The sequence below is a fragment of the Acanthochromis polyacanthus genome, chromosome 5 (assembly GCF_021347895.1).
Source record: "Acanthochromis polyacanthus isolate Apoly-LR-REF ecotype Palm Island chromosome 5, KAUST_Apoly_ChrSc, whole genome shotgun sequence".
Lineage (NCBI taxonomy): Eukaryota > Metazoa > Chordata > Actinopteri > Pomacentridae > Acanthochromis > Acanthochromis polyacanthus.
The window spans coordinates 28,454,193-28,476,543 of record NC_067117.1 but is presented as its reverse complement, the minus strand read 5'-3'; the positions used below and the strand labels follow the sequence as shown (position 1 = coordinate 28,476,543).

At 39.2% G+C, this 22,351-nt stretch overlaps 1 protein-coding gene across 1 annotated transcript in view; it reads left to right on the top strand.

Moving 5' to 3' along the window:
- LOC110955772 (copine-9-like) overlaps positions 1-22,351 on the top strand; it is a 209,958-nt gene that overhangs the window by 47,394 nt on the left and 140,213 nt on the right. The window contains 1 exon segment of the mRNA XM_022200897.2: positions 13,816-13,919. Coding sequence (XP_022056589.2) covers positions 13,816-13,919 — 104 coding nt within the window.

The window sequence follows — 22,351 nt, the reverse complement described above, 5'->3', positions numbered from 1 at the left end:
TCCTCTCGCTGTGGAATTTCCGGAGCCCCTTTTTTCCGTCGATTCCAGCATGAAACCGAGGCGCACGGTTTGGATGTGAATGTATTTTCCGCCGCTTTTTATTTTTAAATCCGAGCTGACTGAAGAGCAGAAGAGGTTTTTTGTTTTTCTTTTCCCCCCAGGCCTGGGTTGCCAGGTTGGAGTGCAGCCACAGTTGGAGATCGTCCATATGCTTCCAGGTCCCACTCATCTGCCCACTTCCTTCTCTTCCAGTCCTGTTGGGAAGCAGCGTAGTGGTTCGTTAGCGGTTAGAACGGAAACCAGCAGCCTCCCAGTGACACGTGTATTGTCGCCGGCTTGAGGAGTGTGGGTTGTCTGAACACACTGGCAGATTTGGCTGAAGGCAATTTTTGATGCAATTAGCAGAAATCTAATTCTCACACTAATGAGAAGAAAGAAATAATTACAGCTCTGCCAGAACCAAACTATTGAGAGTTTTCTAAGTGGGTGACAGAAGCACAGAAAACTTACTAAACAAAAGGAAGAAGGAGAAACTCTTTGAAACAGACCTTATTAAAACATTCTTCTTGTCAGAATGTGTGAAAGGGAGAGAAACAGGAGGCCCAGCTTAGATTCTTTTGTATAAAACCAATTTCCAACTTTCTCAGTGTTAGATTCCCCCAAAAGACTTAATTGACTTCTTTCACTGTGTTCATTTCAACTTATTAGTCTGTGAGAGAGGTGCTTTGTTCAAAATCTTTCTAAGTTTCACCTCCAAAATGGTAAATTCTAAATGTTTCGTCCTCTGAAAACCAGGACCAGTCAGTTTCTTGTCCAGGATGAGCAGTAGAACCGATGCTCACAAGCAAGGGCATCAGTTTGTTTTTAAAAGTGGGGGGGATGGAGACCATAGCACTTTGAGAAAATGTCAGAGAACGGCGGCAAAATGCCACAATCTGGGATCAAAACTCACAACCACCACACCAAAGGTGGAGACTCAACCTGTTGAGCTATCAGTACATACAGGTAGAGGGGTCTGTGGGCCGCTATAGTACTAATTCTCTCGGGCCGAAATTTTGCCCCTGCACGCCTCTGGTCGGAGCTTCCACTTGGCACGGGTGCAAATTTAGCATCTGCGCGTTTTTTTTAACCTCACGAAGGTGTGCTGCATGCCTGTGCAACTCTCAGCTGAGTGCGGAGGGTGCGTTCAGGAGCGTCGGAATTTTCTATACTGCTGAAAATAACTGGGTTTACAACGGCTTACATGTGAAGAATTTGAATGTGTTGGAAACAAAATGACCCCTGACAAAAAGTGGGGGGGACACATCCCCACCGTCCCCCCCTAAACTGACGCCTATGCTCTCAAGGACATCTTCTTATTCTCATTAAATAAATATCCAAAGAACGTTTGCATATCAGAGATTTCAGGCAGTCACTGTGTTCACGTCAACTGAAAGGTCAATCAGATCTGGATTGGTTATAGATTGCGTTGAATATGAAAATAGAAATGTTCTGCTCTCTTTTTTTTTGAAGCGCAGAATTGCTCCCAAACAAACCGATAATGTAACGACTGCACCTAATATCAAAGGACAGCTGCATTTTTGTCAACTGAAACTCTGACAGAAAATGAAATAACCTATTTTTTGCAACAAAAATGAAACTAAAACTCAATAAAATGTTATATCTCAAATGGGAACTCTTTTAAATCGGTGAATTAAAATTAAACAATGTTCAAGACGGATGAATGGTCAACTAAACTTATCTAAACTTACCTGATCAGAGTTTCCTCAGTACTGGTTAGATCTGTTGCGCTGCTGTTAATTATGAAATATCTTACACTCAATAACATAATGTGCCAGTAATATTATCTGATGGTTCCCCAAAGAAACAGACTTTTAAACTCCTCTACAAATTACAGTGAGAAGCAGCAATGAAGCAGGTTTTGTGATGACAATGAATCAAAATGAAATTAGTAATATTTGACCAAATCTAATACACCTTTTAGTCCACTGATTTAAACTCAATCAGGCGCCCTGATTTTTCCTACAAGGTGTAATACTCTAAAAATCACTGTTTTGAAATTAATTTGGGAGTAATTCCAGTTTACTTTAACCGTCTGTTTCCCTTTAAGGAACGATTTCCTCAATAGAAAGTATTAGTTTCAGTGAAAGTTTCAAGAAGGAATTGCTTCTGTTAACTAAATTCTCTTCACCTCCATTGTTTTGGTGAGTTTTCAGTATGAAATAAAATTTAAAAAAACACAATACAGACAAAAACTACAGTATCTGCAGTAGCTTTTAGACTCAGAGCAATAAACTGTTTTTATTAGTAGGTCAACCGTCTGTTGCCTCATTTATTTGTTTCAGTCATTAAATTCATTAAGTCCATTCTTGTAATAAATCCAGTACTGTAAGTGGTATTGGATATGGGATATAAGAAGAAAAACTGAAAACTCAAAGCCGCAGAGAAATCCCCTGGAGTTAACAATAATTGGCATTTTTGGTGTAAATAAAATGTAGTGAGAGCTCTGATGGATTCATTCTGAACATAAGTCTTTTTTTTTTTTTTTTTACCAAAATCACTGTAGAACCTGTGAATCTGGACAGCTGTGCAGTAAAAGCATTTAGGTTTGCTGCGGTCACAGAAACATGTCAGAGGATGTAACTAATTATTGAAGTTACCTCTGTAGTTCCACCTGAGTAAACGGCACACAGCAGCTCCTGCAGTTTGGAGACACTTTGGATCCTCCTGCTTGATTTTTTTTACAGACGAAAAAAGAGCACAATATTCTACATTTGTTTGTTCAGTGAACGACAGAGTTTGACAGCAGATTTCAGGAGTTATGTTTGTACGTGAGTTTATGACTCTGATACTGAGGAAGGCAGAGCTGAGCTTCAACACATCGTGACTTGGAAGGCAGGAGGCGGATCTCAGCTTTGACTTAAATTAACCCCTGAGTGTACATTGGGGCAAAAAGTGCAGCTTTGAAAAAAACAAACAGAAAATTACAGGAAAAGTATAAAAGACTACTTCAAATCACCATTTTTAAACTTGCTATAGCTCTGCCAGCCATCTGTCTGGGATGCATCTGTTTACACTCTGAAAGCCTAATTTTGCACACCTGCTATTTTTGGACACTGTTGACAGAGTTTATAATTTGAAAACAGATTTCTGTGACAGAAAAACATCCACAGAATTTTTTCTTTGCTGTGTATTTTACGGGAGGTTTGATTGAATCTGTGCAGTATTAATACTTCTCCATCAGTATTTCTACTCATGAAGTAATCCATGCAACACCATTGATCTGTGCAATATTATTTCCACATCTCGAGGAATTTGGACAATCTGTACATATGAATATTTTTGGTTTATTTTCATTTTTATGCTGATATTTCTTAAATATTTTGCTGGGCCAAATCAAATTTTGCCTTTGTGGGATTATTTAAAGTACATCGTATCATTAAAAAAACATGATTTGCTGTTACCTGTGGTTGACATCTTGCGGTTCTTGTCCTTAGCAGCAATCATCCATCCATCCATCCATTCTCTATACACCGCTTTATCCTTACTAGGGTCGCGGGGGGTGCTGGAGCCTATCCCAGCTGACTTGGGCGAAGGCAGAGGACACAGGGCTACATACTGTATACAGGCAAACAATCACACTCACATTCACACCTATGTGAAATTTAGAGTAACCAATTAACCTCAGCATATTTTTGGAACATGGGAGGAAGCTGGAGTACCCGGAGAAAACCCATGCATGCACAAGGAGAACATGCAAACTCCATGCAGAAGGATCTCAGGCTCAGGGGGATTTGAACCGGGGATCTTCTTGCTGCAAGGCGAAAGTGCTAACCACTACACAGTGTGCAGCCCTAGCAGCTATCAAAATATTTTTTATTGACTATTGGAATTAGTTTTTTCTTCTTAAAATGACAGTAAATATTTTAGCAGTCAAAGAAAATGTTTATTTTTTTTAAAAATTTTCTGCAAATATCCTTTGATTTACATGTAATGTAATCATTTGTAAAAATATAGATAGTGGTTGGAGGATACTTTGAGTAATGAGAAAGCAAGAGCAGCACTTATACATTTAGAATTCTTAGATCTGTAGGGTACAACCTGCTAGTAACTTTAATAGCCTCATAATACAGTCAATAGTATTGGATTTCATGTAATTTGTTTCATGATTAAACAAACTATAGATGTCCAGACACCAGAAAGCAATGGTTTCAGATTTGGAGTAGAAAAATATATCAAATCCTGTGTCAGAGGTCTCAAAATTCTCAACTTAGCCCTGGAAAAGCACCAAGTTGCTTTACTGTAGCATGCTACTGAGTTTAGTGGTGGATGCCGATGTCTTTCACTTCATTAGCTCATTTCTCCCAGAACCTGACCACCGGCATAACCTGTTCCCTCAGGAGGCACACAGCCATGCTCGCCTATTTTTCCAGCAACCTCTGGAGATTAACAATAAAAACTGCCCCACCTCAGTTTATGCTGACATTTTGTGCCCATATCATGAGTGTTACATGCATTTCTGGATCCCTAATCCACAACAACAAAACACTGTTGTTTCCCGCTAATGCTACAACACGACTGGGAGCTTTATACAAACCTCACGCACTCATACATGCAGCGTAATGGACTGCCTTGTGCCAGAAACCCCCAACTTTCCTCATCAACCGCAGAGAGAGTGGCTCTTCTGAAATCAGTATCTCTACTACTGTCTTGCGTCATGTTTGACTGAACCTGATGCAACTCGGCGGTGCGTAAGGACAACAGGGACATATTCAGCGGCGCTCAGTGTTTCTTATGATGACTTTGTTGCAGCCTGGTGTTGGTTGCTCACTGTCAGAGCAGTAAAATGAAAGCGACATAAACCCCACCTTACCTCAGTCACTCTGTCAGAGGCTCATAAGAGATGATGAAAGGCGACCGACCAGTCTCTATCTTAGAAAATCATCCAGAAACTCAATCTGGGGGCCCTCTATTATAGATCAGTGTCTGGAATATACTTAATATCAACACTGAAAGATGTGGAATACATATGTGGACAAGACATGGACATAAATGTAATACAGTGTCTGTCCAGCTATTTTTTGTGTTAAGTTGGATTGGATTTCTTCTCTTATTTCTTCTATTTCTGCTTTTTGGAGTTTGTTGCCATGTATCAGCTGCCTCTTGGGCGGCTTCTGAAGCACTTTTTCTTCAAATCTGGAATAATTTTTTCCTTATTTACCTTCTTGTTCCCTCAGTTCCTGCCTCTTCTCTCTCTACATTTCTTGAGTCATTTTGCATTGCATTGAATCTGCCAAGGTGTTTTATACACACACGCACGCACGCACGCACGCACGCACGCACGCACGCACGCACGCACGCACGCACGCACACACACATACACACACACACACACATTAGTTGTTAACAATGTCATGGAAACTTGCTATATCGTTAAACTAAAAAAACAAAAAACAAATCGAAACACTTTGCTTGGTTGTAATAAAATATGGAGAATATCCAAATTCTCAAAGACAAAGTACAAATGCAACAACTTTTTTAGTGAACAGACAGCCAGATGTTTCTTTTAATTGGCTAGTAGACATAGATGTAAATTTAACCCATATCATGTAAAAAATGTGGAATCCTTCTTCCCTAGAACACCAGCCTTTTAGGGGTATAAACATACACTATCATTTAAAGGTTTCGGGTCCTTATTTTTTTTAAACAAAAGCAGTTTCTCTCAACCTTACAGAACTAAGTTCGACACATCAAGAAAAGATATACGCTACCCTTCAAAGTTTCAGGTCACTTAGAAATGTCTTTATTTTTGAAAGAAAGGCAGTTTTTTTTTTTAATGAAGATAACATTAAATTAACCAGAAATACAGTCTAGACATTGTTAATGTGGTAAATGACTATCCTAGCTGGAAACAGCTGATTTTAATGGAATCTCTCCATAGGGGTACAGAGGAACATTTCCAGCAACCATCACTCCTGTGTTCTAATGCTACATTGTGTTAGCTAATGGTGTTGATGATTAGAAAACCCTTGTGCAATTATGTTAGCACATGGATAAAAGTGTGAGGTTTCATGGAAAAAAAATTGCCTGGGTGACCCCAAACTTTAGTGTATCTTCAGAGGTTCTGCTCAGATCTTAGTCCTAATGTCCAATGTCATTTAAAAGAATTCAAACAGACCAGTACAGGCAAAGACAGAGAGAAATTAGACAACTTTGCCTTTATATCTTCAGATTATCAATGTTTCAGTCGGGGCCTGTTAAAACCACTGCAGTAACAGAAACACAGAATATTTCACTAAATGTGGGTCAATAGTAGTAGCTCTGCATCCCAGCAGTGATGAGAAGAGTGGTGTTGAGGTGTATGTCCATGCCATGGTGGGCCACTGTCAGTAAATACAGCTACAGTAGGAGTTGCAGACTAGTTCAGTCAGCATTTCTCCTCCATCTACCTCCAAAAAACATCACCACATGCCTCGCAATGCAATAACGAAATTACTGTGTATCTACTCCAATCTTGTCTGTATGTGGTCTTTGTGGCTCTATAGCTGCATCGCTTCACTTCCTCCATCCCTCTATCATAATTGCTGTAACCATTAAGGGTTGCAATCACAATGGAACTCAACAGCGGGTGGTAGCAGTTTCCTTCCAAGAACAACCTAGGGAATCTTTCTTGATGGACTGAGGTACGGCTTTCCATTGCCATATCCATCTTCCAGGCACCGCCTTGTGTTAAATGGCAATGACAATTTGTACTTTGTCTAAAGAAAAAAGGTCAAATCAGAGAAAAAAGCAAACATTTGAAAAGACTGAGACTGTTAGCATTATTCTTAATTAAATCCACTCAGGAGATGAAAGGATTAGTCATGCCGAATGCTACAGACCACAGCTGTACAGAACTGGCATCAGGATGGGGTTTGCATGAGACTTGGAACAAGTAACTTGTTTAAAAACACCAGCATCACAGTCCGGGTTTAGATACTGGAACTGTCTCCTGGCAAACAGCAGTTTGTCCATCCAGCCATTACACGCTATGCTGTGTCTTCATCTGCAGCACCAGATGCCAGATACACTTAGTGGACACAAGTTTTCTGTGCCGGCACAATGGAGCCAAAGCTGACAAGTCTGAAAGCTCTCCACCATCCCCCTGGCTGTTCGTATAATAAATCATGAAACGGACCCAGCGTGTAACTGTCGCTAAAACCACACAGGAGGATACAAAGTACAAGATACAAACACTTCATTATTGATCTTGAGATGTTGGTAGGTATAGTCTTCACTTTGGACAGATCTAGGCTTGTGTCTGTTTTCAGTTTTTATGCTAAGCCAGGCTAACTACAACTAAACCAAAAGCACTGTTCTGAAAAATTTATCATAAATTTTGATAAGCAGTGTAAGGATGTGTTCTGGTCCCAGTGCAGGGAACTCTGGGTGGAAAGGGTTAATCCTTTCTGCGCTACTGAGCAGATCTGCACTAACTAGGCATCTCCCCAAGGCTTTGAAAGGGCTCCACTTAGTTTGCACATAGCAGAACTGATTATAACTGTTGCTGACTGTGCACACCCCTGAGACCTCAGAAGGACACTATCTTCATCATACCTGCATTTATAGCTCACATTTTGCTGTAGGTACATAAAATAGAAACGGAAGTTTAGGTGTCTCTCAGCTGCAGTGGTTTTCACTGCAGTGGCTGCTGCAATATTGATGAAGTAATTAGCTGCCTTCTCGAAAATGGACAAACGATACAAAAGCTTACATTTAATAGAAAGCAAGTTTACCAGTTTCATCACAAATTTATAAATATATTTATACACTGGCAGATGGAGTGATTTACTTTTTATGAACTAAAGTTTTTTTTTTTTCCTGAATTGCAGAAGGGAGCAGGACGGTGAGGCCTTTATACTTCCTTGCACATGGTGATCCACTGTCACTTGTTCTGTTTAATGAAATAAAATTTCCTGTGTCTGTGTAGTGTGTACCAGAAATGTGTAGAAATGGTAAAAAATACACTTTATGATTAAAATTGCATTCGTTAATTTAGGGGCACCACCTCAGCTTATCTGAGGAAAGTATCAATTTAAGCTAAGTCTCAAAGAGAGGTCAAAGGCCAAATACGTTTTTAACTTACTCTTAGTTAATTTCTTAAATGTAGAAAACCAATTGTTCAATATTTGACAAATGACACCAAACACAATATGTTTGTCTCATATGGTTTCTGAGATAATAAAAGATGCAAATATAAGAATAAACTTACAAATTCTAGACTTTAGACTATAGGAAGGTAAACTTGTAACAAGGTTAAACATAAAAGTATTTACATTTGGTAGTAATAAGAAAGAGAAGATATAGAAAGTAAATATTCTCGGACTAAAAAGTCTCTCTGTGTCTTTATGGCTGTGGTCTGTGACAGAGAGAGAGGAGGGGGTGTTTGTGCATCGTGTGTGTGCATCTTCCAAAAACACTTCAGATTCAATGTGTTCTTCTTTCATACTGGTCCTGATCAACCTGGTGACAGAGACTGAGTCCAGGTCGTCATTCCGATGATGGTGCATTTCTGTGATGTTCTGATTTAAATTGTTCAGTTCATTCCTGTGTAGAAAGGTCTGTGTGTTAGAGGGGGAGATCAGAAGGTCAGAATGCCAACCCTGCAGAGGTGTGGTTTTCTTCGTCGTTGATACTTTATGACTCTTATCAGATACTAGTGGACATGGGAGACATCCCGCTGTCTCTAAGAGCGCCACGAGTGGTCCTTTAGTAGTAAATATCCGATCAGCAGATGTTCCATTTAGAGGTGAATTTTGGGTTAGCTGTCTCCTGAAATGGTGTCTTACCAAATTTACAGCTTTGGCAGAGGGTCTTTGGATCTTTGAGTGTTGCTCTGGAATGTTCTGCTCCTTAGTACGCTACAAGTATTTTGAACAATTTCATACTATCTGAGACCGTAATTGTTGACATCATCAAAAGCTCCTATCTCCTTTCCATGAGTACTTCAGTCTGACTTGGCTGTAGGAAAGCTGACGGTTCAAACCAACACATATATGGTTGTGTAGCGGTTTGGCAGCAGTGAACAACTGCAAGCAGACAAACACACTTACAAATATCTTCTGATTTCTGTCACAGTAGTAAAGATGTTGTTCATAGCAAACATTTTGACTTGGAAAGTACAGGTGTTGCTCATAAGCTTAAGATTGGCTAAGTTCTATTAAAATCTAATGCAATCCAGCCAATATTGTTATTACATACACTGCTGTTCAAGAGTTCATAGTGTTCAAGACAACATAATTGCACAATGGTTTTCTAATCATAAATGAGCCTTTCAACACCGTTAGCTAACACAATGCAGCATTAGAACACAGGAGTGATGGTTGCTGGAAATGTTCCTCTGCACCCCTATGTAGATAGTCCAAGAAAAATCAGCCGTTTCCAGCTAGAATAGTCATTTACCACATTAACAATGTCTAGACTGTATTTCTGATTAACTTAAAAAAAAAATTTTTTAACTTATTAAAAAAACTACTTTTCTTTCAAAAATAAGAACATTTCTAAGTGACCTGAAACTTTTGAAGGGTAGTGTCTATCTTTTCTCGATGTGTCGGACTTAGTTCTGTAAGGTTGGAAATTGTAGCTTGCTTTCTTTTACTGTAACTGTCTATCTTATCTTCTTCTTTTGCTCTTTTGTGTTCCATTTTTGTAAGCACAAGAGCCTTTTTCCCCCTAATGAGGACCACTAGAGTTTGATCTGATGCAAAATCTAAAGAGGGTACAAAGCTGTAGATGAGATCTCTTTGCTTGTGGATTTCATTTATCTCTTGTGTTTTCCTGCCCTTTGCTTTCCTCTTAATCTGAACATAGTGACAAATGGGAAAAAAAGAAGCAGAAATAAATGGAGAAATAGTGATAGCTTTTTGGAGTCATTTGTGAAAAATGCGCTCCTCACAGGTAGTTGTTTTGTATCATTATTTATGGCCAGCGGGCTGTATGGTCTTCCAGTGTGCTGCTGTCACTGCTGGATCAAAAGATTGTGATGCAACAGTGAGCCAAGAGATCTGCCTTATTTTTTCTTCAGCCTGCACCTGCTCTTAAATCCAGTGGGAATACGATGAGACGCTCTCTCTCCTGTCTCTTGAGGCATGTCAGGGCTCCTCCACTCCACTGTGAAGGCAGACAGAATAGTTCTGGTAAATATGTAACACGGGGCTGCGTTTTAAGGATCAGTGGGGCTGCTGCTGAAACTGCTGGGTGTTTTGGCAGCTGTCAGCAGAGCAGTGGTGGCAGGAGGTCTGTAAGTTTCTGTCCATGACACCAACCCGCCGCTTCAAGTTCACCGAAGCACTACTACACTGTCATGGGAAGAAGGGTCTTTCTATATCTGCACTGTGTGTAGATTATACAGTATGTGGGCGGTTTTTCACTTCGCATTAACTATACATTGTTCCTACATCTTCATATTACGTGGCTTACCTGGATTACAAGTACAACTGACATTAAAATCCTTCTTCTGTCTCTTCATATAAATCCAAGACTGACTCCATGATGCTGAGATTATTGTCTGTCAGGGTCGAACCGTCTGCTGCATCTTGTTCTTTTACTGACAAGGGTAGTTCAAAATGATACTGGCATCACCTGGAAACAAGGACTGTAACTCCCATTTTGTGTCACAATAAAGCCTTATTTCACTGCAATGAAGATGACACACATGTGGGAACCCCAAAATAATGGAAGATGAAGCAGAGGCCATTCACTACATGATCATGAATGACAGACGTATGACTCTCTAACGCATATCAGAAGAAATGGACATCAGTGTAGATTCAGTTCACATTGTTTTGAGCAGACTGTCTGCAAGATGGGTGCCCTGAATGTTCACACCAGATGAGTAGCCAAAGAGACAGTGGAGGTTTGCTTATGATTTACTTCTTGCAAAGGGATCAAACCATTAATGGGAATGGGAACGAGTGTGCATCAGAATTGCGACAAGTGAAAAAAGCAATTTTAAAAAAAAGAGGGCAAAATTTCGAGCCAGCTGCTGTTGCTTCAGGACAATGTTCCTGTCCACACAGCACAGGAGGCAGAAGCAGCCAAATGTGTCGCCCATACTCTTTACTAACTGCACCGACTTCTATCTTTTTTCCAAACTAAAATCTGACGTACCTGATCACATTTTCAGAGTGAGGATGAAGTCAAGTATGCTGCTGAAGAGTATCTGGAGCCTTAAGATGTGACCCTCATCCACAAAGGGACAGTGAAGCTTTAGCATGGGTGGACCAAGTGTATTAAAGTTAAAGGAGACTTTACTGAAAATCCAAGAGCAATGTTTCTGTGATGTTTTCTGTTGAGGCTGAGAACTTTCTGAAATACCCTTGTAGTTCTTTATGACTTGGTTGGATGACTTGGTTGGATGTTTGGGCTTGTTCTGCTGCAAAATGCCTTGAGATTGATCAGATGCCTTCCTGATGGTATTATGTGAAGCATAAGAATGAAAGCATCTTAAATGCTTCAAACATTTGCACACTGCTTTAAGTAACAGAAACTCTAGTGAAAGAAACATGAAACTGTGCCCCTGGAATGGAAGGTAAAGCTCTGGTTTTACTATAAAGCTGAACAGTTTTAGTTAGCAGAAAGCCAATTAGGATAACTACCATCCGTTAGCTACCAGACTCTGTGGGATGTAATGTCAACTAATAAGTATGCTGTTGACTAGCGTTTTTTGTCGTTTAATGTGATCTTTTAGAACTGTACACCACACAGCAGTCTTCATAGTGAACTGTGGTTGTCTCCTAATATACAACCAAAAATGTGGAAACACCATTATTAATTAGAAATAATGATGCTTGAAAAGTCTGTTGACAAAATTTTAGAGTGTGATTCACTTTTAAATGACTATTGACAACGTAACTTTGCCTCTTGTGCCAATCGAAACTCATCACTCTGAAGGTTTCAGCAGCCGCTGACCAGTATTGCGACATCTGTAACCAGGACTGACTGAAATCCAGATTGAAATCTGATAGAAAGCAATCTCTTATCTCGACTGTATGGCTGACAGAGGTTGGAGTGGAGGGTTAGAGGTATCTGTCAGATCAATAACTCATCATTGTCCCCTTCCTGAAAGCACAATGGCGTTGTCTTGTGGTGTGTGTGATTGTGGTGTGTGTGATTGTGAACCCCCCAACAGGATTTTTTTGAATATGTGGGGATGTCATTAATACTCATCACAGAATGACAGAATACACTAGCAAATTAATGTGTGTGTGTTTTTTAACTATTTAATTGTGTTGGTGTCAAAGGTAGCCATATATGCATCATCACATCCATGTATGGAGTATTAGAATACTCGACTGAAACTATGACCGAGCTCTTGGTCGTGCTTCTCAAGCTGTTCTTGACCAGTTTTTAGCTACTGAGAACCATGATAAAAACCTAAACTATTTAAAACTATTTGGTTAAGTTCGGGAAAAGATCATAGTTTGGGTCTAAAGACGATGTACCAAATTATTATTCTATAACAATAACCTGAAGTCCTCTTTTGCTTTTGTCATGATTCTTACGGCTGCTAGATGGAGCTTTGACTTGAATGTAAACAGATGTCTTTTTGAGACATTTGCTGAAGTAACTGATTCTGTCTCACTGAGGTTGCCTAAAAATAAAACATAACTGGTGGTGCACAAGTGAGGAGAGCCTAAGAAATAGTTGTCAAGGTGTAAACTGTTCCGTTCTGTTCTAATTGTCGAGACGAGATCTACTTTTTCGACTTTAAGTTATTCATTGACAAAAGCTGCAAAGCATTATTATAACAGGAAAAATAACATGTTAAAAATGTTGACACACATCATTTATACTGCTACACAGCACAACGTTTGCCTGGTCTGAAATCAAAGACACTGAATGTTAGCTGAGCTAGAATTGAAATCTCTCTAGCAGTAGTCACATGATATAAACTAGCGATAACCTATCTTAGGCTTAAGTTAGATAATGTTTGCTAGACCACAAGGTTTATGCTAGTCAGATTATTCTGGGCAGACTGAACCATAGAATGATCTGACTGCACCACACTATCATTCAGCTGTAGGGGAAACAAACACTCTGGATTGTTTCCGTTTCTTTACAGTCATAATCATGTTGGGCTGTGCTAAGTCCAGGATGCAGCAAGGTACCTGAAACTCGTTTGAAATTGGTGTGTGACACATTTAAGGGTTTCTTAAGATTACAAATACACAATATGGTTATAAATAAAATATTTGATCAGATTTAATTGTGATCAAAATCACTATGCACTGTGACTCAGTCAAGCATTTTTCAGAAAAACTGTTATTTTTATTCAACAATACGTTGTTCAGATATTATGTGTTTATATAATTGTGTTGGTTGTGAGTCATTATCTAGCTCTACCTCCATCCTACTTCAGGTTAATATGTTCGATTAGAATGTCCGTCTTGAGATAATGAGGTGATTAAATTGATTTTGTAAATCGCTTGGTTTTACAGCTGAACTACTCTAACAGCTCTCCCTGATTCCTCAACCAAAGAAATGTCATTTACATTTCCCAAACTAATGGAAAGAGAGGACAGGAGAGTAGATATCGATGAGATAACTGGGTCACTGTTACTTCAAGTATGATGATAAGATCCCTAAGACTGACTTACAGTGTGGAATTATGTGACATATGAGTTTGTAAACCTGCCGAAAACAAAGCAAAAGAAGCAACATAACAATGCATGTTCCCTTCTTACAGTATTTCTTACTTTTCCTTTTTACTGAAAGTAAAATTGATGAGTGTGATGTTGACTTTCGGTTACTTCTGTGTCTCCGTTTTTCCTCCAGTTTGGCCGGACAGAAGTGATCGATAACACACTGAACCCCGACTTCGTGAGGAAGTTTGTCCTTGATTTCTTCTTTGAAGAGAAGCAGAACCTTCGCTTTGATGTGTAAGTGGAAATATCTCCGCCTTTTCCCTCTTCGCTGCTGTCTGTTTCCTTTGTTAAACCAGGGAAAGACTTCAATCAAGCCTGCTCTTATTTTGGCCTGCCGACTTGTACCCACTAGGATTCGAAGGCTCCAGCCAAGGCTGATTGCCATAAAAGGATTTTTGACTGAATGACTCTCATCAAATTGTAAATCCGCATTGAATCAGTGAAAGTTCAGCACTTCTCTGCACAACAGCCACTAACTTTTTCACTTTTACCAGTTCTTTTAAAAGTGGTTTTTGTGCAATTTTTTGACCATTTACCAAGAGGTTATAAACAGTTTTCAATAACGTTATTAATTTTCATAAAAAAACTAAATTATGTTTAATAGATCAACTTTTGAATTGCTATATGGTGAAAAAGGCACTTGAATAGACTAACAAATTAAAGCTGCAGAGGCAAAAATCTGAAAGGGCAAATTTAAAACACAGGCCGCTTCCTGCAGCTTTTCCAGTTTTCATCTGTCTGAAACCACATTCAAATGAGTGGTGGCACAAATCTATCTTTTAATCTATCGATTATTTTATTAATCGGTAGATTAATCTGAATCTCAATGCAGGACAATGTGAAGTGGAAACACAGGGATGGTTCTGGGTCTAACTGAACCATTTGCTTTACAGTTTTGGATAAAAAAGATCATTGTCTGGAAGCAGAACTTTGATATCTCAACCGATTGACAAACGTTCTAGCAGTGCCAAAGTGATTAAAGTCATTCATTCATGATTAGATCGTTGCGTGTTACTGTTGAAAATGGACTCAGTATCTCCCTCGGTAATGAGGCCTTTAAGTCCCTTTTTATGTTTGTCATGATCTATTTTTCCTCTGAATTATCATCAAGAGCTCCTTATTCATATTTAAGTTGTTTTTTTTTTGGTTCTGAACTTTAAACACTATAAAGATATTCTGAAGTAATACTGAGGAGAATTAAGAGGAAATTTACTTACAGAGTTGGCAAATGAGCACAATGCAGATGAGCTGCCAAACCGAAACCCAAAGGACTCAAAGGAAGGAGAACAAAGAGACGAGGAGAGAGGTGTTGTTGTTGTTTGCTATTTATTTGCTGGTGTTTATTTACAGAACTGTACAGCTTCTGTACTTACTGCTCCATTCCAATCTCTGCTTTTTGTGGGCAGATAAAAGCAGACATGAGTGTATACTTTCAGCAGTCCCATTCTTCTGCAGGGCGGATCGATGCCCCTGCAGGGGGCTTTAGAGCAGAGACCCAGCAGGGGGTCAGGTGGTAGAAGAAGAGGCCAGAGAGCTGCTCTTATCCCTCCAACTGATCACCACTCAGGCCATCACTGCATGATCAATAGCACCAAACACCAGCCACAGCAGGCTGAGACATGGATTCAACCAATCCCAATCGCCAGTCGATACTAGAAGAAGCTGCAGCCTGAGGTGATGCATTAAATGTCCATTATGAACATCTGTGTGCAGCAACATTCCTTCAGAATTAAACCAGCGGATTGTTGATAGTAATCTGCATTAAACAAAATCGATGTTCATTTATTTTCGCTCTAAAAGATGAACTGGTATTGATTTGATGGCGTTTACAATAATTTATGCTGTGACCTCTGGCTTGGGACCTCAATATACCCTAAACTGCTCCTCAGTTCAGTCCGGTTTGGAGGTTTGAGATTTGTGCTCTTTTAAATATATGAGGTTCAGGATTAAAAAAGATTCTCAGTAGAGCAGAGATTTATGCTGGCACAACTGCTGCCATCAAGGTTCAGTTCTCCACTGGGTTTGACTGGCTGTTAAAACACTCTGGCTAGGAGATATATCCACAAAGTTGTGTGATGTTAGAGATGCTAATTTCTGTGTATGTCCCTGCAGGGGTAAAGACCTGTCATTTTTAACTGGGTTTGGACAACAGTCTGCCCATCTACTACAAAACTAATTCTGAAAACTGGAAAGTGTGTAAACCAGCTTGCTTCTCTTGGGATTCGTGGCCGGAGGGTTTGCTGAACACGAAACAGACCGAGTGCCTGTTAAAAGAACTTTAATAAGGGTTTGGTGTTGGACTGGATCTGGTCTGTCTACCCTAATCCTAACAACTAATCCCCCAACCTACCCTAACTTTAACCACCACTCAGTCATGCCATCTCTTCCCTCTAGATGATAAAAATCCACTATGAAAATGTGTTAACCGCCTTTAAGTACAGTGGAAGACTGTTCACCAGTTCCCTGTTTTGATCATACACTAAAAGTCAACTGACTGCATTTGGTGCAGCAGTTAAGACTTATGTCACTCTGCCCTTCATTATCTTCTCCTCTCATTTGGGTTTCTTGTCCTGCTTTGTGTGGCTTGACGTTAAATCTCAGGTACCTGTTCCCATTTGAGAAGGTTGGCATAAAGTCTGTTGCTGTAAGTTGTAGTCAGTTCTAAACATCACCCTCAAACGAAGAGGACAGATGGCTCACCATAGTTGATATTGTGCATTACTGTTGCAACTTTCTGGCAAATTTGAGATGAATTCTGTTATGCTGCTTTAAATAATATGGAGTAAACCCTGAGAAGCACTGCTGATTGCACTGAGTTAGACATGGTGTTGTGCCAGTGTAGTAGAAGTGTAACGTGCAGGGGGACAAACACTCTTTAAACCATATTTTGGGACTAAGTAACCAAACCTTTTAAATAGTCTTTATTGAATTTGACTGATGATTCTATACGTGCAGTTTTTATGCTGCCCATTGGAATCCCAGTTCATTCATTTAGATAGGGGATGTCACCAAAATGGCTGCTAGGTGGTGAAACTTCACGATAACTTGTCTTGTAACTGTCTTTGCTGGTGTGCACAATGTGTTAGATACCTCCTGTACAACACTGACATCATGACAAGCTACCCAGCAGACTTCACCTTCATTCCTAGAAGTAGAAATCTGGCCAAGTTAATGCGGGTAACAGCTGTAGAGGTTGTTTCATTGTGATGTCACCATCGTAACTTTACAATCAGCAGCTAGACTGTTCACCGCTGAGTTTTATCATCACTCGTGATATATTGTCAGCTGGGCACCAACCCTGTTGCTGGATCTGCTTGCTACTTCATCTACATTCCCTCTACTTGTGTCATCATCGGCCTGGCCCCCAGCTGCTGAAGAAGATCCTGCAGCAAACTGATGTTTGCACATTTGGCAGCAGCTCCCTTATGTTTTGTCTGATCCATTGACGTTTCAAAGCTTTGGGCGCAAATGGAAAGGGGGTTTAAAGACGTGTCAATTAAGTGAAAAACCAACCAACCAAGCAAACAACAATAAGAACAGACAGTGGTGTCAGCCCATTGGGAAAGTGTCTGGTTAAGCAGATGGCCAGTCCAGTCCTGCTGTGAGCTGTAAACTCAGCAGCTGCAGGCGTCCGTCCTGCACAGAGAACCTTCTATTTTGTGAAAGCAGTATGACTGATTTGCTGTGACACTTTCTGGTTTCATCTGGCATTTCTCTTTTTCATTTTTGTTTTATTAGTGATAGTACAAGACTATGATATCCCAGGAGAACAGACTTAAGCCATTTTGCTCTCCTACATTTTGCATTACAGTAAAACACATGCAAAGCTTTGTAGAGTGACAGACTGTAAATATTCATTTCAAATAATTCTGTTGTGGTAATCTGAGCCTTCCAAGGGCTTTAAAACCTCGAACAAGAAAAAGACTGAGCTGGAAATGAATTCAGAACTCATAAAATCAATGCATTGTTACTCTGCCTGCGTGAGGTTTTGCAGTTTGATGCTTCCTCCCCTGGGACAGCTGCTGCCTGCTTAGTGAGGAGTCTTAATCTCCTGACAAAGCAAATCATTAATGTTGAATTATTAAGTGGTGCAAAATACAACACATGCACACACCCTTCCTCTCTTTAAAACCCTTATGAAGAATGCACTTTATACATTGTCCTTCACAAGTGACAGCAAAACCTGTGTTACTTTGCAAAACTTCCACTGAGTACACACTTTGACCTGTTGTTCAGTGTTTTCAATTCAGCAAAGAGGAAAGAATAATTCCATCAAATCAGATGTTTACTTTATCCTCACTTTCTGAAAACATTTGATGCAACATTGAACATTGTCTCTGAACAGCTAATGGAGCTCTACCGAGTGCTCAACCAGCCGTGATTCATCATTAAAAGCTCATAAAATATCCTTGAAAGCTTGTTTAAACATTTTAAGTGCAATTTCTGAAGAGCAACTTAAGCAGATGTGGGATGTTTGAAAAGCAAATTAATTAACATAATACCGTCACTCAAAATCACTCCTGCTCTTTGTTCACCTTTAACAAAAATGGATAAAAATAATTTAGATGGTAAACACGATAGTTTTGTGCAGCTCAAAGCTTTCCCGAAGGACACGAATGCCCTTCAGCAGAGTCCAACCCACTGCAGCGGGAAAAATAAAAAACCTCAATGTGTAATTTTCTCTAATTTCCTGAGTCCTGTAAATCCATGTGGCTCAGTGCATTAGTGTTTTTCGATGCACTTGAAACCCATTTAGGAAACACAGATCTATTCCAGTAATCACGTTTTCTCAAACCAAAACTGTTATTTTTTTTGCCTATTTCTGGCACCTTTCAGACATGTAACTCTTTCTGTTAATTTAATATGAAAATAACACGAATAATTCCAAATCAGTTTGGACAACAACAAAAGAGAATTGTTTTAAATTTGTTCAGAAATCAGAAAAGCCTTTATTGCCACGTGAATTCACACACACAATGAATTTGATATGATGAGAGTTACAGTACTCAGCAACAGACAGTAAAAGAATAAATATACAAGCCTAAATCTGAGAAATTCTAAATAATATTGCTATAAGTATGACAAGTTGAAGTAATAGGATATTATATTGTTGCATAATAACATCAGTGAAAATGTTTTTGCCCAGCAAATGACTGATGCTACACAGCTGCTGCTTTACAGGGCTGTAGTAGAGTTCATGTGACTTTGTGTACTGTGTAGTAATGTATGCTACATGCTAAATATCGCGGCATAGCATAGCACTTTCTGTAATGGTGTTTGCATGTGTGAATAAAGCTGTAAAGAACATTAATATAAATGACACCCATGTCTGAATAACACAATTACTTTCATGACTTGACAGCAGTGTTAAATATCTCATGTCTGAAAGAAGAACTGTCACTTTGAGCCAAGATAAATGTCCATCCATGCCACCAAGAGATGCCCCATAAGAACAAGCACTTACCTCTCTCTCTCTGGTGTCATTTAATTCAATATTTCAGTGCTTCAGTATTTATACAACACTAATTCACAGCATATGCCATCTCACAGCACACAGTAAGGTGAAGTCTGTTTCCATTTTAAACAGAGAAACCCACAAATCCAAACGTTCCTTTGGATTCCCTTTGAGCAAACACTTGGTGACAGTTGGAACGAACCAGAAAACATCTCCTTGCTCTCAGAACCACAAATGTTCTGTTAGGATAATATGGTACAATAAGGTCTTTATGATGACATGGAGCTTGGTCATTTAGAGTTTATATGGAGATCTGTTCCAGTAGTAAATAAGGAGAAGCTAATACAAGTGAAATATGATCTCTTACTGGTTCCTGTCAGAACTCTGGCTGCAGTTTTTTGGATCAGCCGGAGGTTTTTAAGAGAATTATTGGGGCATCCTGACAATAAGGGCTTACAATAGATCTGGTCTAAAGATTACAAATTCGTGGACGAGTTGTTCAGCATCACTCTGAGACAGGATGTTCCTTATTTTGACAATATTTCACAATATTACGTCCCACAAGCTCTGTTACCTGAGATACAGACTGTGCATCCGAGTGCTACATAATATTACCCATGTTGTTGTATCATTTTACACCTCTCACATCTTGAGCAGCTATTGCAAAACATTATGTTCTTGTTGGGATTATTAGGGCTTTTCTGAATCTGATGCTCGGTCATTAGTGAAAGGAATTCTTTTTTGGTTCCTTCCCACTGTTGCTCAAAGGGAATCTAAAGGAAACTTTGGATTTGTTGGGTTTTCTGTTCCAAATTTTTAAGGTCTTTACCTTATAAAGTTGAATTGCATATTAACATTTACAATGATTCTGCATGATTTTCAGACATCTTTGACATGGAATATCTCATGACCTTATTAGATGTTCTTTGCTAGTAATATAATGATCAAATATCCTCTTTATTGACCATTTTTCCTATATATAACACTGATAACGCTACACATCGTCTCACAACAAGAATCTCGAAGACAATGCCTCAGAAGCACAAATAAATGTGTGGAGTCTCTTTTCTTGCATGACCCAGATATGGATTGTACTGAGTCCTAGGAGAGAGCTGTGGTCTCCCAGACATGGGGGTCATGAGAGGGGATTCCAATAAAAGTGAACATCCCAGTAGAAGGAATCAATTATTAAACTCCCACCTCTCTGTGCTGGGTATTTTTAGCACACTGAATCACAATAGATAGATGTGGAGCAGAGTGATGTATTATTTCTATAAGGCTTGGGAGTTGAATGGACTAAAGTGACACCTTAAAAGCAGAACATGTGAGGTAAAGTCAACGGTAATGTAATCCACAAGTGATTTTTTTTATCAGAAATACATCATCTGAGTGCCAGATTTAGCTGGTAGTTAAATTCAAAGTTTATGATCATACTGTCACACAAAACAACTGTCCAAAACATCAGAGCACTATAGGTTAAGGGTCATCGTCAACAAACCCAATGAAAAGACCAAAACTACTAATTAGTACCTGCTTTCTTCCTTGCTTGTGGCTCTCAGCTCCATTCATTCCTATTGAAGACATTTTTTAAAGACGGAACAAATATATAGTTCCATTTTAAAAGACGGCTTTTAGTAATTTAAATAATAAAACAGTAGACAGAAGGCTCTTTATGTGCTTTGTGACTCACATTCCTCAACATGTCAATGAGATAAACAGCTTTAACTATAGTAAACCCAATGTGTCAGCCGCATTCAAGCCCCTAGTTATTGAGTGTGGATTTGGGAATGTCACTTCGCGACATGTCCACCTAAGGACACTAAGATCATAGCTATGTTTAGAGATGGCGGATTTCAGGATTGATATGGACATGACAAACTCCTAAATGCAACATTAAAGAGGATGGAACAACTGAACCTGTAAAAATGGGGGCTTATTAAAGACCCACCAAGTCGTTTCAATGAAACAAACGGCAGCTAAATTAAGAGATGATAAATATAGCTGTAAGGATTATTTGTGTAAGAGAGAGCACAGGTGTTGCGATCATTGGTTATTGTAAAAAAAAAAAAAAGAAAACGTAATTAAGGTGGTTCTACATTTTGTTCCTGCCCCCTAAAGGAATGAATCAGACCTTTACTTAATGTAGTGTGTTCTGGTGTGTAATTAGGGCTTTTCCATCTACACTCTTTCATTTCCAGGCTGAGTTTGTAAGAGGGTAGTCAACTAGAATGCAGACTGAAAATGTAAATCACACCAGGATCACCTTCACATTCCAGTACACACCTCCTTAAATTAATTCACAAGCTTCGTTCTTTACATTACTGAAAGCCACCACGGTTTAATTTATAACAAACACACAAAAACATTATAAGGAAAAAAAAATGAAACGCAACACGAAGTGATGGTGAAGTGATTGGATTTTGCACAAGCTGTTCGCCGTCTTGAAACATTTAAATTGTCATTAATACCCAATGAGTCTCCATAATGAAGCAATTAAAATGTGTCCTCTCATTAGTGTTCTTCCTCTTCAAGATCTTAAGGTCGCACTAAGTAGGTGGCACTTTTGAGCTACAGACAAAATGTTAAAATTGCTGAAGAGATGTTTTATCAGCCTTCACAGCTGCTGATTGCTGGGGGGTTGTGTTGCTTTATATATCTCTTTAAAATAGTACAAAGGTGTTGGATCGGATTGAAGTCAGATGATGTACTCAGCCAGGCCATAATTTTCACTTTTTTTCTTCTTTAGAAACTCTTGTGTGATTTTGGCTTTAGATCATTATCATGTTCTACTCCTAAACCTCTTGTCAGCTCGAGTTTTGCGCTAATGCAGCTCTGTGCTTCACTATCAGAACTATGCATTCACTGTGATAGTCCCAGCCAGATTCATGCTAAAAATGAGCTGAACAAATTTAGCTGGATCTCATCTGACCAAAGAATGTGCTCCCAGTATCGATAAGACATTTATTCCCCATACTCAGACAGGTTAATTGGAAGTCATGGATGCACTCAGCTTGTGTTCTTGCTTGTGTGATTAGTTTTTCTTTTGTTGCATTGAGTCTTTGTGCTGCAGGACCTCTGCAGTGTTTGTTTCTGATGTTTCTAAGATGATACTTTTCTTGTCCACTTGAAAATAATGCAGATTTTGTCAGGTGATATAACAATCTTCATTCATTTGACGTGCAGGTGATGTTACGGAGAGGATGCACAGCTT